The sequence below is a fragment of the Passer montanus genome, unplaced genomic scaffold (assembly GCF_014805655.1).
Source record: "Passer montanus isolate IOZ18808 unplaced genomic scaffold, ASM1480565v1 scaffold3, whole genome shotgun sequence".
Classification (NCBI taxonomy): Eukaryota; Metazoa; Chordata; class Aves; order Passeriformes; family Passeridae; genus Passer; species Passer montanus.
In genome coordinates, this window is record NW_024367707.1 from 5,951,758 (window position 1) to 5,978,004 (window position 26,247).

Genomic DNA, 26,247 nt, shown 5'->3' on the forward strand with positions numbered 1-26,247 from the left:
TTGTATATATGTTTTATATTTCCCTTAAGTGCGAAATCTGGATTCTACCTTAAATCTCTCTCTTTCAATAATGGCCTGTTATAAAAGCTTGTTGTGTCCAGCCTGCCTTGAAATGTCACAGAAGAGTTTGCCTTTCCATGCACAGGCAGAGCTGTACATTTCTCATAGGAACACTCAGATCTGAGAGGGTTATTGGATGCCTGTATTCTCTGGTAGGCTTCTTTGTTTTCCATTATATAACTGATTTTTGTAGATTTTTCTAAATGTTTCACTGAAGTTATTGGCATCTCTGCATTTAAAAACATGGAGGGCAGAAGGAAAGAAGAGCCCTTAGTGCTTCTTGCTTCCTTCCATAAGTGAAAGAAGACTTCGTTTTTCTTTAAGTAAAGGAAACTATAGTATCTCTTTTCTGTTTGGAATTCAGAAATGCTTCTGATATGGCTTTATTTAAATACCTGCTAGCTAAAACTTGAATTATTAAAGAACTAATAAATGAGGTGTAAATGTAGTTTTTGCTAAGGACAGAAAATAATTCTTAAGCTGTAAGTAGACTACTAGTAGGGTTTCTCAAGGACTAATCTTTAAATGGTTAGAAGAGTTCCATTTTGTGATGCTTAGATCAGTGAAAACACTAGTCATAAGTAAATGGGTCAAAATATTAGTATGAAAAAAGATCAGAATATTATATAGAAAGAACAGGATTGTTCTGAGAACTGAAAGGATAGAAAATATTCATATTTGGTGTTAATAATTGCAAAATGTGTGACTGCATTTAGAAAGTAGATTATGTATGTTAAATTGGGCTGCTTTGCTGCTGGAAGGGTGAGAGACAGAACACCAGGAGAGGAAAAAAAAAATAAACTTGTCTCTTCTCTGAATTATGCAGCCTGTAGCTAAGAACCAGAGGATCTCTAAGTACAGGGAACACCAGGTGGGCTTTTGCTTTCTCTCTGAGCTCCTGTGTCTCTACACTGGTGGATCTGGCCTTTCTAGGGACATCTATTGCTGTTGTCTGGGGTCACTTGTGTGACTGCATAAGCTTAAGTGCTTGACAAACCTTGTGATTCAAGTACAAGAAGAAATTCAGAAATTCAGGGTTTTATAGTTCTGAAAGGAGAGGGCTTCTAGGGTTTGGTCTTGACTAAGAGTGCCTAAAGTTTTAGGTCCCAAGTTTGCCTTCCCTGAAGTTGTATGATGTGCTTAAGCAAGTTAGCTCAGCAAAGAAGTATTTCTCTGACTAATAGGAGTGGTGGTTGAAAACTTAAAACTGTGGATTTAGACATAGATTCTATCATAACTTCAAGTCTTTTCTTCTTCTAAAAAAGCAGGCTTTAACTGAATTTTACATGGTATTTCATTCTATTACTCCAATGCAATGTGAATTACAGAATGTGAAGTCTGTGGAACTGATTGAGAATAATTCAGTATAAAGTTTCTGTGCCATATTAATTACCTACAGTCAACACAATGCACAGAAATTAATCTTTGAGAATGATAACTTTAATCAAAAGGAAGCAAGCAATTAATTTCATTTGCTTTGATTTTTAATCACTGCTGAATGATTAAAAATTCACTGTATTACAAAGCTCAAAGAGGCAATCTTTTTAAAATTCATTGGAGTTACATGTTTGCTTTGTCTGTGACAACTTTAAATTACTATACTTTTGAAATTGCGTTCCTTTAGAAAAAATAGTCTCAGTTAAAATACACTCTATCAAAACTCTTGGACTGTACTTATACTAACCAGTTCATCTTATATACACCATACATGGCAATGTTTATAATGCAGTATTGTTGCTTAGATACTGTCTTGTCTGTCTTATATTTGCCCCTGGAAGAATCACCTTGCTTTGTCTCTTAGTTCTCAAGTCTGATATGTGCATCTCTGACTTGCTAGACTGGAAATTGCTATACTAAATGAAACTAAAGAATGGCATAGTTATTATTTTCACATATTTCTAGAAAAATCTTCAGGTAAAATTTGGAACTTCTGAAAATTTTTGAGGTATCCCGTGATGGTGCTTCAACAGGCAACATCAATTGGCCATGTAACACGAGGCAACTTTACTGAAGTGTCCTGCCATGTGTTTTGAGTAACTGGCTCAGCAGAAGATATGCAAAACAGAAGAGTTTGACTGAACAGATCAGGCAAGAATCTAAGAAATGCTATTACGTTAAGGCACAAAAATACTTTAAAAGCCTAACAACTTGGGATTATGTAGCAAAATACTTCAGTGCAAGTGGTTGGCGTAAGAGATTTATTTTCATATTGATACTGTGTTTTATGGCATTTCACTTTTTCCTTCAGCGTTATTTATATGGGATATATCTGGCAAGACACAGTATGGAATAAATAATCCCTTTTTCAGAATTATTCCTTCAATTTTGAGTAAATATTGGTCATCCCAAAACTTATTTATCAGTTTAAGGCCATAAAAATTATAAACTGAGAAGGATCTGTTACACCGTTGGTATTTCCCAGTTCAGTTTTTTTTTTTGTAGAAGCAATGGACTTCCAAAAACCTGAAGTACTTTTCAGTCCTAAGGAAAGGTTTTCTAGATAGCTGAATCAGTGTCAGAGCAATTCAATTTCCTGTGAGGTGTCATAAAGTACCAAGGAGTCTGATGGAATTGTGTAAAAGCAGAAGTGAATAACAAACCGACCTCAGTACACCTCAGTATTTTACCAAAGTAAGCTGCAGCTTATTTATCACAATGGAGAGAGGATTATAGAGTATATAAATAAACTGAAAACTCCTAGTTATAAGGAAAATATATATAATTACTTTAGAGAAGCAGTATGCAATTATCTGTGAAAAATATATTTCTTAAGTGTTCATAATTTTAAAAAACCCTCCTCATTGCCCTATTTCTTACAATAGTTAACATTGTAACATTTTCCTAATGTGAATTTTACAGCATTTCCAAGTTTGATGAACGATGTTGTTTTCTTTATGTCCATGATAACTATGACGACTTTCAAATCTACTTTTCTACAGAAAACCAATGTAGTAGGTGAGTTCAGTTTGTGTGGGTGTTGCATACCTCATCTATATCCTAAATAAAATTGATTTCATAAAGATTGAAAGCCAATCTTTTTCTTGAGAAACAGACTCTTTATTTCTTCACTTATTTTTTCTTGATAAAGAAGCAATGCAAACTTGGTGATGCTTAAGGTGATTAGAGCATCCATTGTATTTCCTGTGTGATTCTGATTAGTTTATCTACAAATCATTATGTCTGAAAAAGGCTTAACCAGTTTAATCTAAATTACAGCTATTATCTTATTTTTCTTTATCTTGGCCATGTCATGTAAGGTGCTACATTGTTTCATGTTCCCTTTTGTGTCTGTTCAGTTTGATTTAAATAAGAGTATCTAAGTGTAACAAGAAATTCTAACTTACATTGTGTCAGAGATGTGTTACCGATTGTACCTGTAGTTAAATGTTTTCTGATGATCTGTTGTCTCTAAAACAGTAAGCAGGCTAACTGAATTTTAGGCATAAATCTTTACAGACTAAATTCTGCCTTATGACTGGTAGTTGCAAATGCACCTTCTGAATGATGTAGGAGGGAGTTGTTGATGCACATAGGTTTTGGATCATAATGGTATATTCACTATTTCTTGCAGTAGTTACTACTTATGTATTACACAGAATAAACTCAGGTTAAAGAAAATGACTAACTTTGCAGAGTGCATTGCATAAAAGGTAGGAAACACTAAAATTAATGTTACCTCCTCAGCCTGAATTTGGCAGTGCAATTTGCATGTCATGAAACATGGCCACATTTTTAATGCCATATTCAGTGTGCTACAAGAGCCAGTTCAAGAGATGTCTCTGTTATTTAATGAAAGAGATCTATGAAATTAAATTATGACTATTTTAAAAATTTTAAAATAATTTTAAACAATTTCTTACAGAATTTGGAAAAGAATGAGTGGCTCTGGCAGGGAACTACAGGAAGAAATGTTAAGTATCTCCACTCCAGAGAACTAGAAATTAGTTAAAACTCTGTTCTTCTAGCTACATTACTACTTTTATACTTTTGGCTTTCTGAATGCTTGACAAAAAGCTACAACATCTGATTTTCTGAAATATTGAGTAATCACACTTGCAGCCAAACATGTACTGAAAAAAGTATTTGAGTTGAATCTACTGAGATTTTACTATGCAATTGCAAAAACAAGTAACTATCAGGTTCTGCTATGGCAAACATAATAATTTATAAATAATTAGGCTTTTCAGTGTGTGTTTGATGTTCTTCATCGTTTAAAATGGGGATAAATATGGAGAAAGTTAGTAATGAAAGAAAGCTGTGAACATGCTAGTCAGTTTATTAGCTTGAAAGCAATGCCCAGCTTGCAAGAATCTGTTTAGTCTGCTTCCAAAAGGATATTCTTCTTTGATCTTGTGCTTTGTATTTATTTTTTTTAGGTTCTGTGGTTTAGTGAAAGAAATTTTGTCTGATGCAGTTGGAAGTACTTTGGAACTAGAAGGAGAAATAGATGGAGACACATTAGAGGTATGTCAAGGATAAAAGATCTGAGAACTCTGAAACTTTTTCTTAGTCTTCCCTGCACTTTCATATCAGTATATTAGAAAGTTAAACAGCATTTAAACTCCTTAATTGTATATGAAATTTAAATTCTTTCAAAATTATTTGTACATGAAATTTGCATTCATTTGAAAAAACATTTTGTTTATGAAGTGGGCCTGTTACTACCCACTACTGTAAATTGCATAAATCCTTAATGAAGTGTGTTGCTGTGTTTGTGTTCTGTACATTGTAAACAATGTATAGATAAGAATCAACTGTTAACAGCTGGCTCAAGTGGATAAAAAAGATCAAGTATTAAATAAATGCTAAGAAAAAGCCATTACAAAGGTACTTCAGTTTTTCTACCTGGTACTTGATACCATTACTACTCCAGGTAATTTCATTTGACAGGCTTCTGTCCCAGAGATATTGCAGGTATTTAGGATCAGGTTAATACACTGTGCTTTTTTCTTATCACTGAAACATCCATGTTAGGAATCTAGTAGCTGTATGCTTTCTTTCTAATTAGTACAGAGAGGAAAAAAGGAAAAACAACCAACTTGGAAAGGATTATTCACATTTCATGTGGCCTCAGGTTGGGATAGATGAATCCATGTTGTCATAAGAGAAAGTGACTCATAGCAGATGTCCAGATTTGTAGCATTAAATACATACCCTGTATTTATTAGCCTTTTTAAAATTTGTTTTGAAATCTGAAAAGCCACCATAGAAGGTAGGTTGTTTTATTTGTGGACAAGAAAATTTAATCAATTAATGAGCATGAAAACCCTCCTGTGGCTTGTTTAAGCTGGGCATCTTGCTGATTGTGTCTCATTCCAACAATTCTCTTAGGCCGACCATTCAGAGCAGCTGTTCATGGTAGTGAGCTTTTGTAGGACTTGAGGCTTCAGGGGACGAAAAAGAAAATATATAACTCTCTGCTGTACTGCTAAATGTAGTCTCATATAGTGGGAAAGATGAGTTTTTGCACTGCAGTTTGTTTGGCCACAGAATTCTTTCCTCAAGCGGAAAGGACAAATACACACATCTGTTAAGCCCAGTTTAATGCAACCATCTGTGGTCTTGACACAGCTTCGGGGCCCTGCCGTGGTGCACACAGGGTATTAACTATAGCTGCAGATCTGTATGTTACATAATTATGTACTCAGCTAATAGCAAGGGCTATCTCCACACAACAGTCTGTTCGGCTGTGTAACAGTCTCTCAGAGGAGGTGAGCTCATCGTGGCTTGAGCCTTTTAAAAACTAAACTGAAAAAATCACTTGACTGTGTACAACAGGAAGTAATCCTGCATGAATGAATGACATGTGGCGATATGACTACAGAAATTAATTCTAAATCTTTGAGCTATATCATTCTACCTATCTAGAAGTTTTCACAGTTGTCACCTTGTTCTTACTGTCTTAGGTTATGACAATGAAACAGAGATCAGGACTTCTGAAGGGGAGAAATAATTAGTTTAGTATATAAATGAAGAAAGACACTTAACTGCAGCTTGAGATCTTACATTTAAGAAGTGACAATGAGGAAAATGCAGCTTTATATGGTCTTGATGGGCTCCACTAATACAAAGAAAACAGTTCTTGCTGTTAATAAAGCAGTTGTTTATATTTGGGGAAGAGGAAGAAATAACCTCCTGCAAAGTCTGGGGCAAGAAAATCTGATTTCAGTCAGAATCCTTATGAGCACGTTGTCGCTACGGGTTGTATATTTTATGTATAAACTGCAGTCTAATTTTACAGCTAGCAAGTATTTTGAAGGAGTGTGAATGTTGCAGTTCCTTCAGCCTTGGGGCATTCACTTCCATATATTGATATGAAGAAGTTCCTGTCACTTTAAGAATACCTGCTGTACCCCAATTGGATAATCTAGAGAACACTCTGCCTTACAGAAGGTCAGATATGAACACTTGTTTACTGGTTGGATTTCACAGCCAGTGGATCACTTATTCAGATTTTTGGCAACCAACAGTGGTTTATTCAATTTTTGTAGCTGTTGGGACAAGAAGAGGCAAATGTAAAGTGACATCAAGTATGTACAAGTCTATTAAACTGTCTACTAACTAGCACTGAACTCTAAATGCCAACAATTTTCATGTATCATGGGACCCACACTGGAGAACATAGGTTTCTCCACGGTAATTAAAAGGTTGGCTTAGTACCAGTGTGTTGCAGATGGGGTTGCTGTCAATCCTAAATTCTGCAATGTGACTGCTGTCTTTTTTCTGCACAGTTTTGTGTCATATGATAGCTGTGAAAGCTGGATGTGCTCCTACCAAAGAACCTGGCAATTTTTGCATATGGCGTTTTGGGTCAGTTATGCCTGTCGTGTAATGAGATTATGTTGTGAACCATGAAGTGCTGAAATGTGGTAAATGGAGCTGTGCTAAAGCTGTGTGTGCTCCAGTTTAGTTCCACGGAGCAGAATATGCTGTCAGGATAAGTGACAGACGGGTTTCCTTTAGCACATTCCATACAGCAGAATGAAACTTGCCATCCTTGCCGAGGTGAAGAGGGGGAGCGTGGACTCTGCAGCAGCAGAGCTGCCATGTGAACTGGGAAGGCACATCAAAGAAATTCTTCAAGGCTGCATTCTGTACCACAGAGTTACATTGGGACAACACAGAAAAAGCAGTCACTGACAGAAAAGTCAGTAGTTATGGCCATTGTAAAAAGTTTTGTTGTTTGTTTTTTTAATAGGGAAATCACATGAGGCCACGGAGAGTACCTTGCAGTTTTCCCATATTTGACATCCCACTTGGATGTGGGAAGATACTGGGGGGCATCTGTGTACTCCTGACAATATCTGAGACTATGAAATTGTTTAGTTCCTTTCATCCTTTATAAGTTTCCTGATTTGAATAATGGATGTGCTGTTCAACTCAACTTCCATAAGAAATTTGGTTTTATGTAATGTCTGGGGTACACTTCCATTAAACATCATTCACTCCTTTAGAGTAGGAGAGTTCTGTCACAAGGTCACTATTTGAGGTGGTGTAAATTAGTGTAACTTTACTGAAGTCAGTGAACCAGCATTGAGTTATTCAGCTGGAAATATGACCCAACATGTTTCAGCAGCAGTGGAAACCACTTTGTTGACAAGATGAATATTTTTTCTGCCCTTTGGAAAAATAATAAAAATCTCATCATGAGAGGGGATGTCCTGGGGTGACTATATGGTCCAGTTACTTTTATCTGTTCATTAAACCACTGCTTTCAAAATTTTAGGTTATGTTCCTTATATTTACATGTTCTGAAGGTTCTGTCAGCAGTTCTTAGAGACAATACGTGAATGGGTTCTTTTGACAGCAATGTTTCATTAAATTTGGTTTATTGGTATGTTCCCTGCTTGGAAATCCATCTTTCTCAAAGCTGGTTAAGGAAGATTGTATTACAAAGCAAGTAAGATGGAAATTTGACAAGTTGTGTAAAGCACGAGGCTGGGGGTTAACCTGCTGCCCCACAGCTGCACTGCAGCAACACCTTTGTGCTGTGCTAAATTGGCATTAAGGCTCTCTGTAATGTCAAATGTTAGTGATAACAATTTCTGTGCTGCTTTATCTTTTCTGCTTGCAGTATGAATATGATTATGATGAGAATGGTGAAAGGGTAGTTCTAGGGAAAGGTACTTATGGAATAGTTTATGCTGGAAGAGACCTTAGCAACCAGGTCCGAATAGCCATCAAAGAAATACCTGAGAGAGACAGCAGGTAAGACCTAGTTCATTGTTATATACACACTGTGAAGAAAAATGCAGTTGTTTTTTGAAAATTTGGCTCTTCTTAGCATGTGTTTCTTTGTGGTTTGTTTATAAAATGCCAATATACTGAAATTCAATTACTGTTTCCTCCTACTATCCAAAAGTACCTTTTTGAGAATAAAGACTTTTTTTTGGGGGGGAAAATATATGATATATATATAAAATAAAATTGACCGTTTAATAATCTGTATGTGTATCTTACATTCCAGGAGACGTTTGTTTTAGGTTGCAGTTGTATGTCATTTGTATTCTGTTTGAGGAGGTTGAAAAGCATGAGAGGAGGTCTGGGGTCAAAGACAGTGCTGTGTATTGATACAGAAGACACACATATAAATTCTTGGAGGGCATGTTTCTCCACTAGACTTCCTCTGAGATCTGTCTCTGTACTTTTTTGGAATAGGCAGTGAATGACACACTGCATTTTAAGGTCATGGAAAAGATGTTTGCTGAGAATTGGAGTGGTATCCCTAAAATCCATTCTGTTGTCAAACTAGCACTTAAGCATAGCCTAGAACCTTTTCCTGCATGATGAAATAATCCTTGGTTCTTTTTTTTTTTTCAAATAGGTATTCTCAACCTCTTCATGAAGAGATAGCACTGCACAAATATTTAAAACATCGGAACATCGTCCAGTATCTTGGATCTGTTTCAGAAAATGGGTACATTAAGATTTTTATGGAGCAGGTGCCAGGAGGTTTGTATCATGTTGGGTTTGGTCTGCCAAAGGAAAAGCATTTGGGACTCCAAACTGACTGAAAGTCACTAGATAAGCACTTAATGTATTTGTGCTTTTCTTTTGGGATATTAACTGTATAAGTTCTTTTTCTCATAGAAAGAGTAAATTTGAAGAGTATAGGTCCCTTTCTATAATACTACCCTTTCTAGCCTTTCTATAATAATTCTAAACCTAGAGAGAAATAATTAAAAGTACTTGGTTTCATATACTCATTTGTTAAAAAATAGTGGAGTTAGAGCTGTGTGGTCCATTGAGCTCAAGTGTCTGAATGATAACTGGAGCTTTCAGTGTAAGTTTCTCTTTGAGCAGTAGCACTGATAGAACAATTAAGTACTGTTTTTTAACTGCTGTGTACAAAGCACTGCTATTCCCTAGGCAGATTAGATGTTAAGTGGATTAAATTTCCAGTGAAACTGGAAATCATAAGCAAGATGTATTCCTTGCTTATAATTTCCAGTTTCACTCCTCTAGCCTTCTCTGCTGGAGGCAGAGGATGTGAAATCTCTTTGTAACCTCTCTACCTTGTTTCCATCTCCATTTTGCTATTTACTCTTCAGTGTCAAGGATGTGTCAGAATGAGTGTTAGATTTTGCATTAATTTAATTTGCAGAGTAAAAACAGAAATAAGAAAAAATGGGGGGGGAAAAGTTCAGATTTTCTAAGAAAGGACCAGACAAATATTCAAAGTGTAATTAAATGCATCCAGGGCATTTAGGGATGTAGGGAAACTATTTAGTTTTTTAAACTTTGTGACCTTCTCACCTGGCAGCTGAGACACTTTGACCTGCATGACTCATGCAGATGTGATGAAATTATACCAACACTTCCACTTGTTTTCCCACACTTGTTCACAGTGTCAGCTGGTGTTATTTCCTGTTCATATATGCACAGTAAAGTGTGCTGTAATTAGTTGCTAATGGCAAGATATTACTGAACCAATTTAGATATTTTAAACTCTGTAGTCAGTCTTGAAAAGGAACTAGCTGTTGAGATTATATGAGATTCTTTTAGGAAACTTTAGAAAGCTGTCAGTTCCTTTAGCTGAATTTTTCTGGCCTTACGTAGACCTACTGTACTTAGTTTATTTTGTGCTGAATAAGTAAAACTGTTCTTTATTTTGCCCCGTGATTTAAATATTTGTGTTCTTTAAAGATTAGTTTTATTAGAACTGGGGAGGTGTAGATGGCCCATCTCGTACTCTCAACATCCATTCAGGGATTTTTTTTCAGGAGCTTTCTTTCGTGTCTCTGAATATTGCCAGAAGTTGATGCCATATTTGTAAAGAGAAGGCTCTTTCTGATATAGATTCTACCCTCCCTGCCTCAAGAAAATCAGCTTCTCTTTGCCCATACCTGTAGTTGATGAAGTACAGTGTACAACATGGCAGAGTGTTACCTTTAGTCCTTGTTTCATTATGGGCTACATGGCTGCTAGCTGTAGTCTCAGTAGTTGTTGCAGTGAAGTGAGGGGGATTGATCCAGCTCTGTCAGAACATTCATTCTTGTTGTGGGAATAGAACCTGACCTGGCAAATAAGAAATAATAAGTCCAGAGCAGCAGCAAATTATTTGCTATGAGTGATCTAGCAAGAATTTGGCTTAATAATAGGTACTGCTTTTCATTTCTATTAGAATGTTGAGCAAAGGCATTATCCAGACTTACATATTTTGTGTTAATTTGAGGAGTAGAACCTGACCTGGCAAATAAGAAATAAGTCCAGAGCAGCAGCAAATTATTTGCTATGAGTGATCTAGCAAGAATTTGGCTTAATAATAGGTACTGCTTTTCATTTCTATTAGAATGTTGAGCAAAGGCATTATCCAGACTTACATATTTTGTGTTAATTTGAGGAATTCACTCTCTTGATACACTTTCTTCCTTAACTCCTGTAGGCAGCCTCTCAGCTCTCTTAAGATCTAAGTGGGGCCCAATGAAAGAACCTACAATTAAATTTTACACCAAGCAGATTCTGGAAGGCCTCAAGTATCTCCATGAGAACCAGATTGTACACAGAGATATAAAGGTAACTTTTCCTTTTGTGTGTCTTGTTTGATTTGCTTTTTATCTTCAGTTAGTTTTGCTTTAATCTGAAGGAGCATTTTTACTAGGATTTCATGGAAGCTTAAAACAAAAGGAAGGTATAAACCACCTCCTTCTCTTGGTGCTCCTGGAATATTGCTTTGTAGAAAGGTGTATTACAAAGATAAGTGCAAACTTGGAGGAGAATTGAGATTGAGAATCTGTATTTTTCTGTCTCCCCCTCCCTGTTTGCTGCCTCCCTCCCTTCTTCCCTCTCTCCTCCTCTACCCTCACCCCCTCCCCTCCTTCCCTCTCCTGTCCAAACCACAGGGGGACAATGTTCTGGTGAACACCTACAGTGGCGTGGTCAAGATATCAGATTTTGGTACTTCCAAACGGCTGGCAGGCATCAATCCATGCACTGAAACCTTTACAGGTAAGATTAATCTAGCAGAGTGTTTAAGGGTTTTCATGACAGCTTTAGCATTTGAGCCTAGAGGCTCTTTGGCTTAGTGATGAAAACACTGTTTGGTCTCTGTTTGCAGGGCAGAGTAAATAGGAGTGTGATCACCATAAACATAAGCTTGATAGCTTTCTTGACCTTTTTTTTTAAATTTAACTCTCTTCCATTTTACTTTTTGGGGGTAAAAGTTTTTCTTTGAAGTGTTCCTTAAGTAGCAATTGGTTGTTGCAATTAGATCTGGAAACACTTAAATTTAGCAACTTTTCTTTTTCATTTAACAGTCTTGGCATTAGTAGCTTAGACTTGCACACTTTCTAGATGTATGTTTAAAAGTGCAGAAAACCAAACTCAAAATTATGAACACTTTCAGTTTTGAGGTGTTAATTATAAAACCCAACCAACTGGATAACAACAGTAAAAAGAACAGTTTACAGGAAAATTTTAGGCTGATGTGTTACAGAACAGCTTTCAATACAACAAGGTTTTAAAGACTTGTAATATTCAGGGAAAACAAAAATTACTGAGCAAAAGGGGAAACTCCACATTAAAAAATGAATATGTGGTCACGTAGTTTCTTGATCAGTGGATGTGGGTAACGTGGTGGTTTTGCTTGTTATATGGCCTTATGCAAAGGCTGATATCACAAGCCTCTTACTTGCCTGCAGTTTAAGTAAATGGTACACAGACAAAGCCATTGGTCATGGATGGCTTCAGAGTGCAAGACAAGAGATAAACTTCACTTAAGTGAAAATCAAAACTTCCCTTTACGTCTCTGGTGGTATGTCTGCAGCTCCTCCAGCTTTCTTGGAAAGGAAGCCATGCAAATAAAATTAAGGTTCTGAAGTAACTTACCTTTCTCAGTTGTTTTTACTCATTATCTCATTATTACTTGTTATCATTCTCTTGGCCTGTATTTTACATGCTCCTCAGTGACTTTTTAGCAACTGATTGTCATTAGGGATGATATATGGAGAAATGATATCTTAAGAAAAGTCACCATACCGTAATAAAAGGAGGTAACTCTTTCCTTGTGCCCTTCTTCTTTCTTCTCTTGCAAATTTTCAGCCCTGTTTGTGCCTTTGAGATGTAATTTGTCATGTGAATAAATACTTAAGTTATCATTTTGGATTTAAATCAGTAAACAGGTAACTAACTTACTTTCTAGAGACCTTTTAAGGTACCCAGAGGACCTTAAAAAGTCTCTAGAAATTTGGTTTTGTTCTGTAATGCAGTATATAAACCCTAGATTTTGGGCATTATGTAATAAAATTACATGGTTTGAAGATCAAGACTTCTGATGGTTTAAACATGACATCCCTCCATTCAAGACACACAGCCTGAGGGCAAAGCTGTGCCTGGAACTTTCATTCTGAAGCAGTCACATTCAATGAACATATGATACCCTTTTATCTTCACCATATGTCCATTACTTGATAGTTCACAGCTTTATGGCAGTATAGTTTTATTGCATTCCTAAGAAGAAAAATAATTTAATTTAAAGATGTCATAACAGAGCTGATAGAAATTCAGGTGGAGAAAGAACTGTAGTGTTCACAACAGTCTGAGCATATACAGGTTTCTGCTGGTGGTGGTGTTGACCTCTTCCTGTAAAGACCTCATTAGCTGTGTTGGTGAGTGGTTCAATAACTGTGATAACAAATTGATCATCTTTCATTTAATTTTTTACTGTGCTGTTCTGTATCAGTATTATTGCTAGTATTACACTCAGGTTGTCTACAGGCAAGATCTTATTTTGTCAATCTGTATAACTTTAGAAATTCTAATCAGTTGGTTTGTTGGATTGGATTTCTGTTTGTTTGGTTTTTGCTTGGTTGGGGTTTTTTTTTTGCTAACCTTGGATGTCAGAAATCCCAAGCACATCCAAGTCATCCTGAAATTCTAGGCAAACTATGATGAGTTGCCTTAGTTATTGCCCTGTATTTGCAAAACTAGTTTTTTTTCAAACTAACTGTTTGAAATTCCCTGTCACTAGTGTTCTCATTATTGGGGTAAATTATGAAAAATTATTCTCATTAAGAATGTCTGTCACTTCTCAGATTTTGCCATCTCTTCCATGCATAATATTTCAAAGTTGGTTTCTGCAAAAATTTGATATAATTTTGTTTTCTGGGGAAGCTATTGGATTATGTCGTGTATAGACTTCCAGCATTTGAAACTTGTGTTAGAAAGGATGGGCAAAAAGATAGTTTATAAAAAAGATGTTATAAGTTTTTGTCTAGTTTTCAGTGCCGATATGGGAGATAAGGTATTTGGCTATACAGGTTGCATTTCACAATTTTTTGCTTGCTGAGCGTTGTGTTCATCCTCCTTAATAAGAATGAAGAATGTACATATGACTGCTCTTTTTGTCCTGACCAGGGACCTTGCAGTACATGGCTCCAGAAATCATTGATAAAGGACCACGAGGATATGGTGCTCCAGCTGACATCTGGTCCCTGGGCTGTACCATTATTGAGATGGCAACAGGCAAACCTCCATTTCATGAACTAGGGGAGCCTCAAGCTGCAATGTTTAAAGTAAATAGAGCTTTTTTACTATATTTGGAGTTGATGAATTGTCAATTATAGCTTAATTTAATAATATTTATTGGTAATAACATTGTATTGCATGGGTTTTTTTACACAAAGCCATAGTCTGACCTGTGTTTTTAATTCTTGCTGAAAGATCCTCCCCTTCTCTAAGTTGTATTGCTCTAGGGGGTGATCAGTTATTTTTGTGCTGGAAATAGGTCATGACTCAGAGCAGCAATCTGAAAATTGAGTGAAGGCTTATGAAAACTAATATCCCCTGTGTTACTTTTTTTCATCTCCTGCTCTTGGTTATGATTTCCTTCTTGTAACCAGTCTCCCCAATAATGACGAACAAGTTATTTCTGTCCTTTGAGTAATTTTTGTAAGCTTCCTTCCCAAAGGAAAATGTTTTAAAGGCCCAGTCTCTGCTACAGGGATGCAGGAAGATGTGGTGGAAAAGGGCAGGGGAATAGCTCTCCAGGATTTCCAGCATGTATTAAAGGAGTAAAATACTCTGTACTCTGCATTTCAACTCCTTCAGGTCCTATCTTCCTCTTCAGTAAGCTGTTGTCTCTATTACATTTTTTCTCTTAGTGTATCTGGTTTCAAATGCAAAACTTAACACTTGAAAATCCTTCAGATAGTTTAGATAATAAAAGTTTTTAAAAATTTACTTGTTCTAGCTCTGTAACTAACAGGAGTGTAACAACTATGATGTTTCAAATAAATAGACTGAAAATTTTTGGTTCTTCCGTGGGCTTGCAGTAGACATTTAGTAAAGCACTTAAGTTTTCAGTTATGCTTGAGAATTCTCATTCTTATAGTGGGGAAAATATCCCATCCATAACTCAGCAAACTGCTTTAAATTGCCAATGTTGTAATTTTTTCATATATCTTGTTGAAAGCCACTATGTGAGCTTAGTATCATCATTAATGCAACCATGGTGGCAAAATCAAGTCTTTATCAATAGGTACAGAAAGCTGGGCTGCAGTTCAGCATGACCTATAATGTCATATGTCATACTAGGCCTGGGAGTTGTCCCATGAACCACTGATAAAAGGCAAAAAAAGGGATGATTATGGGTTTTGATATGCTTATTTCAATGGTATAATAGGTCACCTTGGTGCTGTCAACTTGTGGCATTCCTCAAAAGAAGCTGCCTGGGTGAATGTGGTTTGGCTCACTGCAGCCTTCCTGAGGGAGCCATGGAAAGAGACTATTTTCCACATCACTGTAAATGTCAGATACAATTCTGTTGGCAGGTGCCTTTTAACCTTATGTACCTGGCATGTAATTGTGACTGCTCAGTGAGTTACACATCTTATTTTTCAGCACAGTTTATTAGAAGTTTTTAGCATTCTTATTACAGACTGTGTTAATTTACTGCAGGCAGGCATTTGGTTTTGCTTCCTGTTTCTTGCCTCTGCTGGAATCTGTTGGGAATTGTGTCTTGCTAGGCACCATAGATTACAAACCATGTATTCTTTCTCTGTGTAATGAAAGTAAGCAAGCTAGAAGCTGGATTTGAAACAGGCTGGCTGGGCAAACATGTAAAAAGAAGTCTGGAAAACTTGGAATATTGAACTTTTGAGGTCCCCACCTCCACACATGACCACTCTGTTGTGCATAGGGCAGGTGAGGAGAGGGAAGGTTTAGGTCTCCCTGTGCAGTTGCTTTAGAAATTGCAAATGACCAAAGAGTTGGGCAAAGTAGAGAAAAGGGGCTGTAGTAAACCCCAAGAACTGGATAGGTCCTGGCTGGGTGTGCATTGCATGGTATTTATTCTATGAGCACAGAATGTGTGCATCTGTGTCTGTGTGAAAAGAGTGCAAACAAATGGCATTCAGTGGAGACCAAGTACTCTAGTGTTGCCATAGAATTTGCAGGTGGTTGTGACACCTTGAGCAACAGAGCTTAAGATTAGAGACATGCTTTCAAACTTCCTGGTCCTGATTTGGAATTTTCCTAGATTTTTGCTTAGTGCATAAGAGTGAAGCCTGGCAGCAGAGTGCTGCCAGTTTGTGACCCTGGGTCATGAATATGCTCCCGTCATGGTCTGGAAGGCCTTAAAGCCCTGTTAGCATTTTATTACTGCACTGTCACTCAAACAGAAGCATGACTGCTCAGCATTTTTTTCTTCAGCTTGTATTCAAGCTGAACCAGTATTGTGAGCACTTAATAGTGCCAAAGTGTGTTAGTGCAGCTCTGTAATGATATTATTTGAAAGCAGAGGGCATTTAACTGCTGGGCTGCTATCTCCCTTGCACTATCTTTGTGCTTGTTCTCCAGGTTGTATTTTGTGTAAAGATGCTGAGACTAGAAACCATAATCTCTCCAGACATACAGTGCATACGGTGCACACAGGTTATGCAGCTCTGGCTTCCAAACAGTTCTGCCAGATTGACATTAGAGAATAAGAAGGCAGTGAGGAGCTGGAAAAATCACTAGGGAGCAACGTGCAAAGCACATTTTTCATTACTTAAAGACAGAGACTTAAAAGAGACTCTTTTAAGTAATGACTTAAAATAAGAGTCATTACTTAAATGATTTAACAAGGATCTTGTTAAACCTTTGGACATCATATGATTTTCAATTAAATTACACTGAAAGACTCAGGAAGACATCTGACCCGAGAGGTGGGATGGTGACAAGGTCTGGCAAGGTCAGTGTGCATTTGTGCAAGGAAATTTGTCAGTGGCGGGAGCAGAAAAGGTGTAGCTCCAGGCTCTTGGTGTTAGAGGAGGAAATTGTGGACATGAATGTGCTGGAGGAGTCACAACTGAGGGAGACAGCTCTGAGCAGGGGTGATGGGAAACCTGTGCAATAGCTGGAGGGGTTTGTGGCTGGTCAGAGGAGGAGTATTTGAAGCACTTGGTGTCAATAATGCCCAGATACCAAGATTGCCTGAAAGCAGATAATTAGATACATCCTTACCTTGACATTTATGTCATATCACATGAATATTTACACCATGTTTGCCGTGAAATAAAACAGGATTAGAACCTTGTTTTCACTTCGCTGCTTTATGTGGGACCTGGATCACTCCTTTTCTACAAGAGTCAGGAGAAGTGTGAGTGACTGTATTATAACAGCTTTGGCCCATGGTCTCCTTGGTTTCATAAAAATAATTAGTATTTGTGTTTTACTTGCAGGTTGGGATGTTTAAGATTCATCCTGAAATTCCAGAATCAGTCTCTGCTGAAACAAAAGCCTTTATTTTGCTCTGTTTTGAACCTGATCCTAGTAAACGTGTTACAGCATCTGATTTGCTCAGAGATTCTTTCCTGAAGCAAGTGAACAAGGGCAAGAAAAACAAAATTGCATTCAAACCTTCAGGTAAGGAATTATCAGCCAAATCCAAGTCAACATCATCATTAAGTGCTATATAAAAGATTGGAATCATTAAGCACTTTCTTTTACAAAGCACACTTCTTGTGCTAGGAAAACAGCAGGAACTCAGCTATTAAAAATGTCTGTGATTTTTGATTATACATATTTAAATTTAGTAATTCCCATAAGTGCCTTGCTTATTTTGTATTTTGCTTGCTGAAACCTCCCAAGGTCGTTTTTCCTCTCCCCAGAAATAAATGCCTCATTTGTAGTAAATTAAAATTAGAAGAGTGACATTTGACAAAGACTTTCCAAAGCAGTTCTGCATTTTAGATTCACAATTATATACACTTCAGAGGCCTGGGTTTCATAGGGTAGATGTTTGACACCTGAAAATGTGGGTCTATTAGGTGTTTGGGTCAGCATTTTCAAACTTGATATATCAACATTGAAATTTGGCACGAAGGTGCTGAAGGAGCTGTCCAGTGGGTTGTTTTGTTTTATCTGCATAGCATGTTTCTTCTTCCCCCCCCTCCCCAAATATATCAGCCACTTGCTCAGTGATAAGGAACCTTAATATAGACCTGCCAAATAAATCATATGAAGGAACTGTCTGTTTCAGAACAGGGAAAGCCATTGGTCCTGCTGCTTCTTCCACCTGTCTGCACACACACACTCCCAGTGCAAATTGAAGTCCTTCCTATTTTTCAGTCCTTACTCTTGGGACAGCAGCTCTCAGTTTGCTGTCCTACTGAGATGCCTTGCACCAGGTTTCATGAGGTGACATACATTGTTTCATTTCTGTGACTGTTTAACCTCAGCCATTTGAACATCAGTCATGCCATGGAATTTGTCAGAGCTTTCTGAACAACTTTCAAGGTCTAGCTCTCTTTCTTCCTTTCGTCACCTCCAAGAATTTGTAGTGACAAGCACCAAAAACTTTTGTCATATTTTAGCTCCGTGGGTATGTTCACCTTGGGTTGGGAGAACTTCTTTAGCTTTCCTGCCACACAGCTGCAAGCTGGCAATCAGGATTACAGTAAACTCTCAACATCTGAGTTGGTTTGGGTTTTTTGTTTTGGTTTTAATCTTACTTTTAAGATGAATTGGAAAGGGACAAGAGATTTCCATCAGGCCGGTGCTGAGAAGGAGGGTCCTTGCTAAGGGCAGGGATACATGTGAGTGAGGCAGATACCTCAGGTATGGAGAGGGCAATTTGATGCCCACTAAAGGTGAGGAGGGCATGTAGTAGAGTGTTCTCTGCTGAGAGACACAGCTGTGGTTGGAGCAGCAGATGCACTTCTTGGTTCAATTCAGGCTCTTTAAACTGCTCATGTCCATTTGAGCCACTTGGTGGGGCCAGACCAAGGGGGATTGTGTGTATGTGTGAAAGAGGGTAACAAAATAGCATTTCCTGTGAGTATCTGTGCTGGCTTTGGGTTTAGCAGTTAACTTGTTAAAACCTTTTATTGCTTTGTCGATTATTTTGAATTTTGTGTTACTGCTTTTTATCAACAAGGTTACTTCTCCCTCAGCCATTTTGCAAAATGAGGTCTTGATATCAGTGAAGATGATCACAGCTGTTTGAAGCACGTTGCCCTTTTTGGCCTGGTTCTGTCACACATTTTACCTTGTCTGATCCTAGATTATACTCGGAACACATCCCTGCCACTGCCAGTCCATGGGGAGCAGGCTGGCAGTAGCAGCAGCGAGCATGGCTCTGTTTCACCAGACTCTGATGTACAGCATGATGTGTTTTTTGAAAGGCCAAAGAGATCCATTTCAGAGATTCAGACAAGGCATCCCATTTCTCATTTACTAAGGTAAAATATTTGCTTCTCACTTGACACCCTTGAGCAATTCTGTAGATTTAATTCACATTTTATTTTATCTGAGGGCAGTTTTTTCACATAGTGGTTAGGTAAGCACATGTGTTAATCAGTAAGTTGTGTAGACAGATTACCAGTTAATGTAAACATTGTCTGTATTTAATAATGAGCAATCATTCCTCTCCTTTAAGGTTTCCATGTGCTTTTGCACTTTTCTTCCTCCAGTGAGTAAATGTCAGTGGTCTTATTGATTGAGTGGATATGGATTTAGGAGTTAAGTGAGGATTTGACCCTTCCATATACTCATGACAAAATGGGAAGCAGAAAAACAGTTCTGCCTCTCCCAAAGTACAAAGCAATACTTTCAATTGAGTATGTTACAGTATGGGTCCAGAAAAAAATGAGTAGTTGCAGCTTTGCTCCCTAAAGCTGACATTAATGCCAGCTTCTTAGTAGGGGGAAATCAGCCATGTGGGTTTTGAGTCAGCAGAGGATCTGAGCCATCTTCTGTCTCAAAAATAGCATTTAGCAGTCTGATCAATCTGCTGCTGTAGTTTGAACTGAGTTTTTAACCCCAGAAGTGTTCTTGCTCCCTTGTGGCAGTCCTGATGCCTTGCTAATGCTGAGGTCTCTCTTGTGCCTGTGCTGGGTGGCTGCCACAGTGTCCCTGATGAGGGCTCTGCCTCTGAGGACAGGAGCACCTCGCCGTCCGTGGAGGATAAGGACTCCGGGCTGTTCCTGCTGCGCAAGGACAGCGAACGCCGAGCGATCCTCTATAAAATCCTTAAGGAGGAACAGGATAAAGTTGCTTCCAATTTGCAGGAGTGCATTGCACAGGTAATTTCACTTCAGCTCACCTTTTCCTGTGTCAAAGGGAAAATAATGAGCCAAGTCATATTATTCCCTTTCTGAAAATGAATAAGTGAAGGTGTTTGGATTGTTCCTTCTTACTGTCTGTAATCTCAGAGACCCATAACTGTGTGAGCTGTTTGCTGTTGTGTGAATGGGTAGCAAACACCACCTTTTGGCTGCTAATGGGCTCTTGGTTTTATATGAGAGAGGGGTTTGGGCATTTGATGTGGGATTGTGGAGGGCTGAGGTTGGTGGGTTGGATGGTTTTGATGTTGTCTTTTCTTTTAGCTCTTAAGGACATGGAGCTAAAACACCACATAGTAATATGTGTTCTGCTTTAAAGTATTCTGCTTTGAAGGTAGAGACCTGATTAAGAAAATGTTTGATAGCTAGGTGCCAAGATCACAGTGCATGAATCTTAAGAAAGCTAAGGTAGATTTTCTGAAGAGGGGAAGGTTGAGTGGGAAGGTTTAGTTACTGTGAAGAGGAGCAAGGAAAAAATTATAGAATGGTTAATGCACAGCCAAACACACCTTTAACAGCCTTTTCTTCTTAATGCCTGCTTCTGGTGAGCCTCTCTCTGGTGAATCTGGCTTTTGCTGATACCCTTGTCAATGATTTTTGGGCAATCTCCAGCACACTTGTTTGTGGCACTCTCCCATCATTTATTTTTACCAGTGTGTTTTTTCACCCGGACTGCACTCCTGTAAAGGGGAGTGTGCTGACTCTTGGTGTGGTGTCCCCAGCCAGCTGTTGGCATTTGTGGCTGGGCTGTCAAGCCCTGCTGCTCTGTGGTCAGCTCTGCACAGCCCAGGGTTTGCTGCTCCCTTACACAGCAAACTGCACCACAGGGGCTCCTGCAGGGCTCTGCAGACCACAGAGTCAGGCTGGGCGAGCAACTGGGATACATTTCTGCTCTGAGCTTAAACTGCAGAACAGCTGATAGCCTTACAAACAGTTAAAATTCAGAGTCAGAAATAAGCAAGGCTCCCAGCATTTTCCACAATGAAGGATTATTTAGTAGCAAGTCCTAGTTCAGTCTCCAGCTGTTTTGTAGCACTGCTGTAATAATCTCTTTTCCATAATTTATGTAATAGTTCCTTTACCTTTTAATTACAGAGGTTGTTCTCACAGACATTTGGATGGCTTTAACTGTGGGGGTTATGGACTGAAAATCAGAAATTAAACACTGGTGAATCACTCTGTTGTTTTTGACTTGGGATAAATGCATATATAAACATACTTTTTTTCCCTAAGGGAGTCAAATGTTAGCATGATTAGATAGAAGTCCATATTCAGCTTATTGAAAGGAGAGTATCTAAAAAAATTGGGTCTCTTAGCGACTCACTGTTTGCTGTTTTTACGGAGGACAGCTGCCCTCTGCAGTACATTGTAGGAATGCATAGGTATAATTTGGAACCTCTTCCTTTGTGACAGCCACAGTAGCAGTAGATTTACAGGGGTTTTTTGAAAACAGAATTTTTTTTTTTTAAAGAAAACATAAAGACTAGAGACTTTGAAGAAACAAAAGTTCTGTGATTCTATTCATCAATGTGAAATATACATAAGCAAAGCTATGTAACCCTAAGAATATTAATGCTGCTAAATAGATGTTTAATGACTCTGGGATTCATTTGATAGACATTAATTTTCTTTTCTCCAGAGCTCTGAAGAACTGCAGCTTTCAGTGGACCACATCAAGCAGATTATTGGGATTTTAAGGGACTTCATACACTCTCCTGAGCAGAGAGTGATGGCTTCTACAATATCCAAGTTGAAAATGGATTTGGACTTTGACAGCACTTCCATCAATCAGATTCATCTGGTGCTGTTTGGATTCCAGGATGCGGTGAGTCCCTTTCCTGCTGTAGGGGCAGAGGAATTCTTTGAAGCATCACAGAATGGTTTAGGTTGGATGACACCTTAAAGATCATCTATTTCCAACCCTTCTTCCATGGGCAGAGGCACCTTTCGCTACATGAGGTTGCTCCTGGACAAAGCTCATGCCAAGGGTTTGCAGCTTTCCCACTGTTCCTCACTCCTCTCCCTCCTTGTACTGTAGAAGAATTTGAATGTCACAGTCTGGTTTGGAATGGTTTGAAAGCTGTAGCCTAAAACTGTCAAATCTGTTGTTTAGTCTCTGAAAGGTGGGAGGTTTTTAGTGCTGCATGCAGTTTTTACCTTATAAAGCTTATTATGACTACTGGAAAATAAGATTCTCTTTCCTAAGGTGTGAACAAATGGTGCTTGCTGCAACTTTTACAGGTGAACAAAGTGTTAAGAAATCACTTAATAAGACCCCACTGGATGTTTGCAATGGATAACATCATCCGCCGTGCAGTCCAAGCAGCAGTCACTATTCTTATTCCAGGTAAATCAAAGCAGCTGAAAATAATCCCTTTTTCAAAATAAAAAGGTGTTCTGCATATCAAAGAGCTGTAGCAGATGGAACAGTTCAGATGTTTACTCTTTCAGCATGCCATTAACTGCACCCCATGTGCCACTCATCAAAAGACATGGGGTCAGAGTGTTGCAGAGAAAGAAGTGTTGATCTGGAGAATTAATGCTGTTCTTGCAGTACAAAAGCACATAATGGGGAGATAACCAGTGGTTCTGCACCCCAGTGTGGTCCAAACATGACAAAAAAAGGCAAATTTAATTCAGTACAAGCTGGAGATTTTCTTGTAAGAAAGAAAATTATTCTGTACTTGTTAATGACATCCAGGGTAGTTAACACTGCACAGGTCTGGTTATGTGTTCTGAAAAATTATTAATGAGCTATGGAGCAGATGAGTAGAAGGGAGTGCATCAATATGAGGAAGAGGATGATTCTGGCCCACAGATGGACAATAGTGAAAACCACCAGGAAGATAAATGTCTAAGTAGTGTCTAGGAATGAGTTAAGCTGTAAATATTTAAGTAGTTTTGTAACTGTTTAAAATGCTGAGCACCCCTTTCAGTATAGGAATGTTCTGAGAGACGTAGTAACAGTGAGCCCTTTCAGTACAAAGTTGCCATGGCTTTGAAGGCCAAATTGGCCAAATTTTTTAGGACTTTGTACAAGAAAAATCTTAGCTGTTCTTTGGTAATAAGGGCGGCCACCTGCAGCAAGTTCTGAGAAGTCAGGCTAGAAATTCTCCCTGGAGGAGGGGAGTGCTTTGTACACTCTTTGGCCCAGGGCATTAGGGAAAACCACTACTTTCTTTTTTCTTATTATTTAGGAAAAAATGCAAGCTTTCAGGGGTTTTTCCTTAACATATTTTATTGACTGTCTTATTACACATCTCATGATATTTGTTGCCACTACAGCTATGACCTACAGCTCTACCTTTGCTGGTGCATTGCTCATTCTAGAACCAATGCCAGAGAAGCTGTGCTCCAGCTCACACAAGGCTTCACTACCCCTGCTCAGTGCTGCAATAAAGCACATTATGCAGTCTCCCCCACCCACAGTAGTGAAGAACAAACTGCACAACCTCTGAAGACAGAATTACCAAAAGAATCTTGTTCTTCCCCTCATTCCTTTTACCAGAGCTTCGCACTCACTTTGAGCCAGCATCAGAAACTGAAGGTGGGGACAAGGACGCTGATGAAGTGGAGGAGAGTTTCCAGCCCTCTGAACAAAACGGGGCTGAGGACACTGCCATCACATCGGGGGTCAGCAGCCTCAGTTCTGTGGTGTCACACAAGGCTCAGCAGCAGCTCAGCCAGGAGCTGGGCAGACTTAAACATGACACTTTAAGGTAAACCTCCTGTAAAGACTCTGGATGTATGTTCAGGCAATCTTTGAAAAGCCTCAGACCATGCTTTCTACCCTGATGGGTACATACTTACCCATAGTACTGCTCACCTATTGCCTTGCAATAAAGCCTTCCAGGAACACAAGTGGATTTGGAATACACTGGCAGTACAATATGGCAACTGAACATCATTCAGTACAGCTTTTGTTTCTATGTAATTATTATATTAATTGCAGAATGTCACATTGGATTTCTACAGGGAAGTAATTACGTTTGTGTAACTGTGCCAGTTTTCTTCCTACTCCTTGGATGGCCCCTGACTTGGTGTCAGTGCCTCAAAGCTGTTCTGCAAGGAAAGGCCACAGCAGCTCTGTCCTGGCTGATGGGACATGCTGGCCACTGAGTAGCACCAGCAGAGCTCAGCAGAGCCCTGCCCTGTTTGTCATGGGTTACATGTGTAGGGTGCTACCAGCTGTTAAAAGCTGAGCTTCCCATTCTTCTTTATGTGTGTGATGTAAATCTGTGATCAGAAAGCCCCTGGTAAAACATCAGTGTTACATTGTTCAGTAGTAAATTACAGTATAAAGGCAGCAACTCTGCCCTGGAAGGCTGCAAAACAGTAGGAACAGAATTTATGAGCTATTTACTAAATTCTGCAGGTGAAAGCCTTCAAGTGGCACCCCTGAGTCTCAGACAACCAAAATGAAATCTCTAAGCCATTAGAGGTGTTACTTATGACAGTACCCTTCACAAAAGCCTCTGTCCTGTGGTACTCATTAAAAATGATATTTTTTTTCAGTTGGATTTATACTCAGTGTAGTTGTGTTTGATCTTTCTTATATGCTACAAGGCTTTTGGAAAATCTCATTCAGAAGGAGAAAGAGTATCAGACCCTGTTACGACAATCTTTGGAGCAGAAGACTCAGGAATTACAATTGCTTCAATTAAAACTCAAACCCAAAGGTATGAGGAGATATTGCAGAATTAAGATACTGCAGTTACACAAAAACATGAGATCATATGTTTGTTGAAAGGATGCAAAACCATACAGCTTAAGTTTCAGTTACCTGAAAACAACCACTTTTGCCCTAGTTTTGAGGTGTATTAACCTTTGTTTTCTGTTAAAGATTCCCAGCGGTCTGCAGCAACTTTTAGAGAGAATGCAGACCCTGAGCTCATGAACTGGCTGAAACAGCAAGGAGCAGATCTGGATACCATTAAGAGGGTAAAAACAAAATCACATTAAAAAAACCCCATAATTTTAATCATAATTAGCAGTTTGGTTTCAAAGAAGGACTATTTACTTATAAATAAATTTGTCTTTTAGTTTGCTGAAGAAGATTACACACTAAGTGCTGTCCTTAATGATATCACCAAAGATGACTTGTGGTATCTTCAGCTGCGGTAAGAAAATACTTTTTAGTTTATTGTTAAGACCTTAATTAATGTATTTTGTTAAAAACCTTTAGAGTTTGGCTATTCAAATAGGTCAGTGACAGTTCAGGGGCAACTGCCATCAGTTTCCTCTCAGATTTTCTGATAAAATTTTTCACATCTTAACTGACACAACTACACCGAGGATACTTCAAGCTATCTGCTTTGGCATTTATCAAGGTTGGGACCCTTTTTTGCACCCTTCATGATGATGTAATCATATGTGAAACAGGCATAAAGAATTTATTTTTCCTACCCCATGATTCAGGTCCTTTTCTCATCATTCTGTTAACCCCTGGCTGACCTGGAAGAAGTTTTAGCTATAACTATAAAACAACTTTGTTTGCTATGTACTGTCATGACTGGTCTATCCTTTTGGGATATTTTTTTTTTTTTACTTCTTGCTCAGTTTAAGGCAATGGAGAGGAGGGAGCTCTCCCTAACTGTTCTCCATTTCCCTTCCTGCAGGGGTGGTCTTCGCTGCAGAATCTGGAATGCAATCCTAAACCACCGACAAACATCTGGCAAGACCTCAGTGCAGGTCAATGCTTTGCAAGAACACCAAATGGGAATAAGCAAATGAAATACATTCCCAGCACTTAACCTGTTTGATGTATATATTTATATGTACAGTGGCCTTGCAGGTTTTGCACAGTTATGTAGCTTGTTTGACCATCAGTGCAATACACAGTGAATAGTAACAGCTTTTAAGTCAGTGTCAATGCATGTAAGTTATTTATGACAAGACTAAAGCATACGATGCCTGTCGATGTAATACAAAACATTAGCAGAGAAAAAACCCACCTGAATTGGCTTCAGCACTGTGAAAACTGTGAACTTAAAATGTGTTACTTCTGCTGGCTGATGGTTTGAGCAGGGAGGGGATATGCTAGAGCATGTCAACTCATTATAGATGGATTTATACAGCTTTTTCTATTAAAGCTACTCTCACTGAACTGCTGAGAAAAGCCTGGTCTGATGTCTTCTATTCGTGA

The 26,247-nt window shown here is 38.5% G+C and overlaps 1 protein-coding gene across 5 annotated transcripts in view; it reads left to right on the plus strand.

The window, feature by feature from the left end:
• Window positions 1-26,208, plus strand: part of MAP3K15 (mitogen-activated protein kinase kinase kinase 15) — an 82,089-nt gene extending 55,881 nt beyond the window's left edge. For all 5 annotated transcript variants that reach the window (XM_039714056.1, XM_039714052.1, XM_039714053.1 and 2 more), the window contains 17 exons: window positions 2,920-3,015; window positions 4,437-4,524; window positions 8,135-8,268; window positions 8,885-9,012; window positions 10,946-11,076; window positions 11,403-11,508; window positions 13,915-14,072; window positions 17,220-17,403; window positions 19,043-19,220; window positions 19,889-20,063; window positions 21,742-21,927; window positions 22,344-22,449; window positions 23,611-23,821; window positions 24,669-24,781; window positions 24,946-25,043; window positions 25,146-25,222; window positions 25,721-26,208. In XM_039714056.1, coding sequence (XP_039569990.1) covers window positions 2,920-3,015; window positions 4,437-4,524; window positions 8,135-8,268; window positions 8,885-9,012; window positions 10,946-11,076; window positions 11,403-11,508; window positions 13,915-14,072; window positions 17,220-17,403; window positions 19,043-19,220; window positions 19,889-20,063; window positions 21,742-21,927; window positions 22,344-22,449; window positions 23,611-23,821; window positions 24,669-24,781; window positions 24,946-25,043; window positions 25,146-25,222; window positions 25,721-25,835 — 2,284 coding nt within the window. In that variant the 3' untranslated portion in view covers window positions 25,836-26,208. The remainder of the gene's footprint in view (window positions 1-2,919; window positions 3,016-4,436; window positions 4,525-8,134; window positions 8,269-8,884; window positions 9,013-10,945; window positions 11,077-11,402; window positions 11,509-13,914; window positions 14,073-17,219; window positions 17,404-19,042; window positions 19,221-19,888; window positions 20,064-21,741; window positions 21,928-22,343; window positions 22,450-23,610; window positions 23,822-24,668; window positions 24,782-24,945; window positions 25,044-25,145; window positions 25,223-25,720) is intronic.
• Window positions 26,209-26,247: the final 39 nt, after the last annotated feature.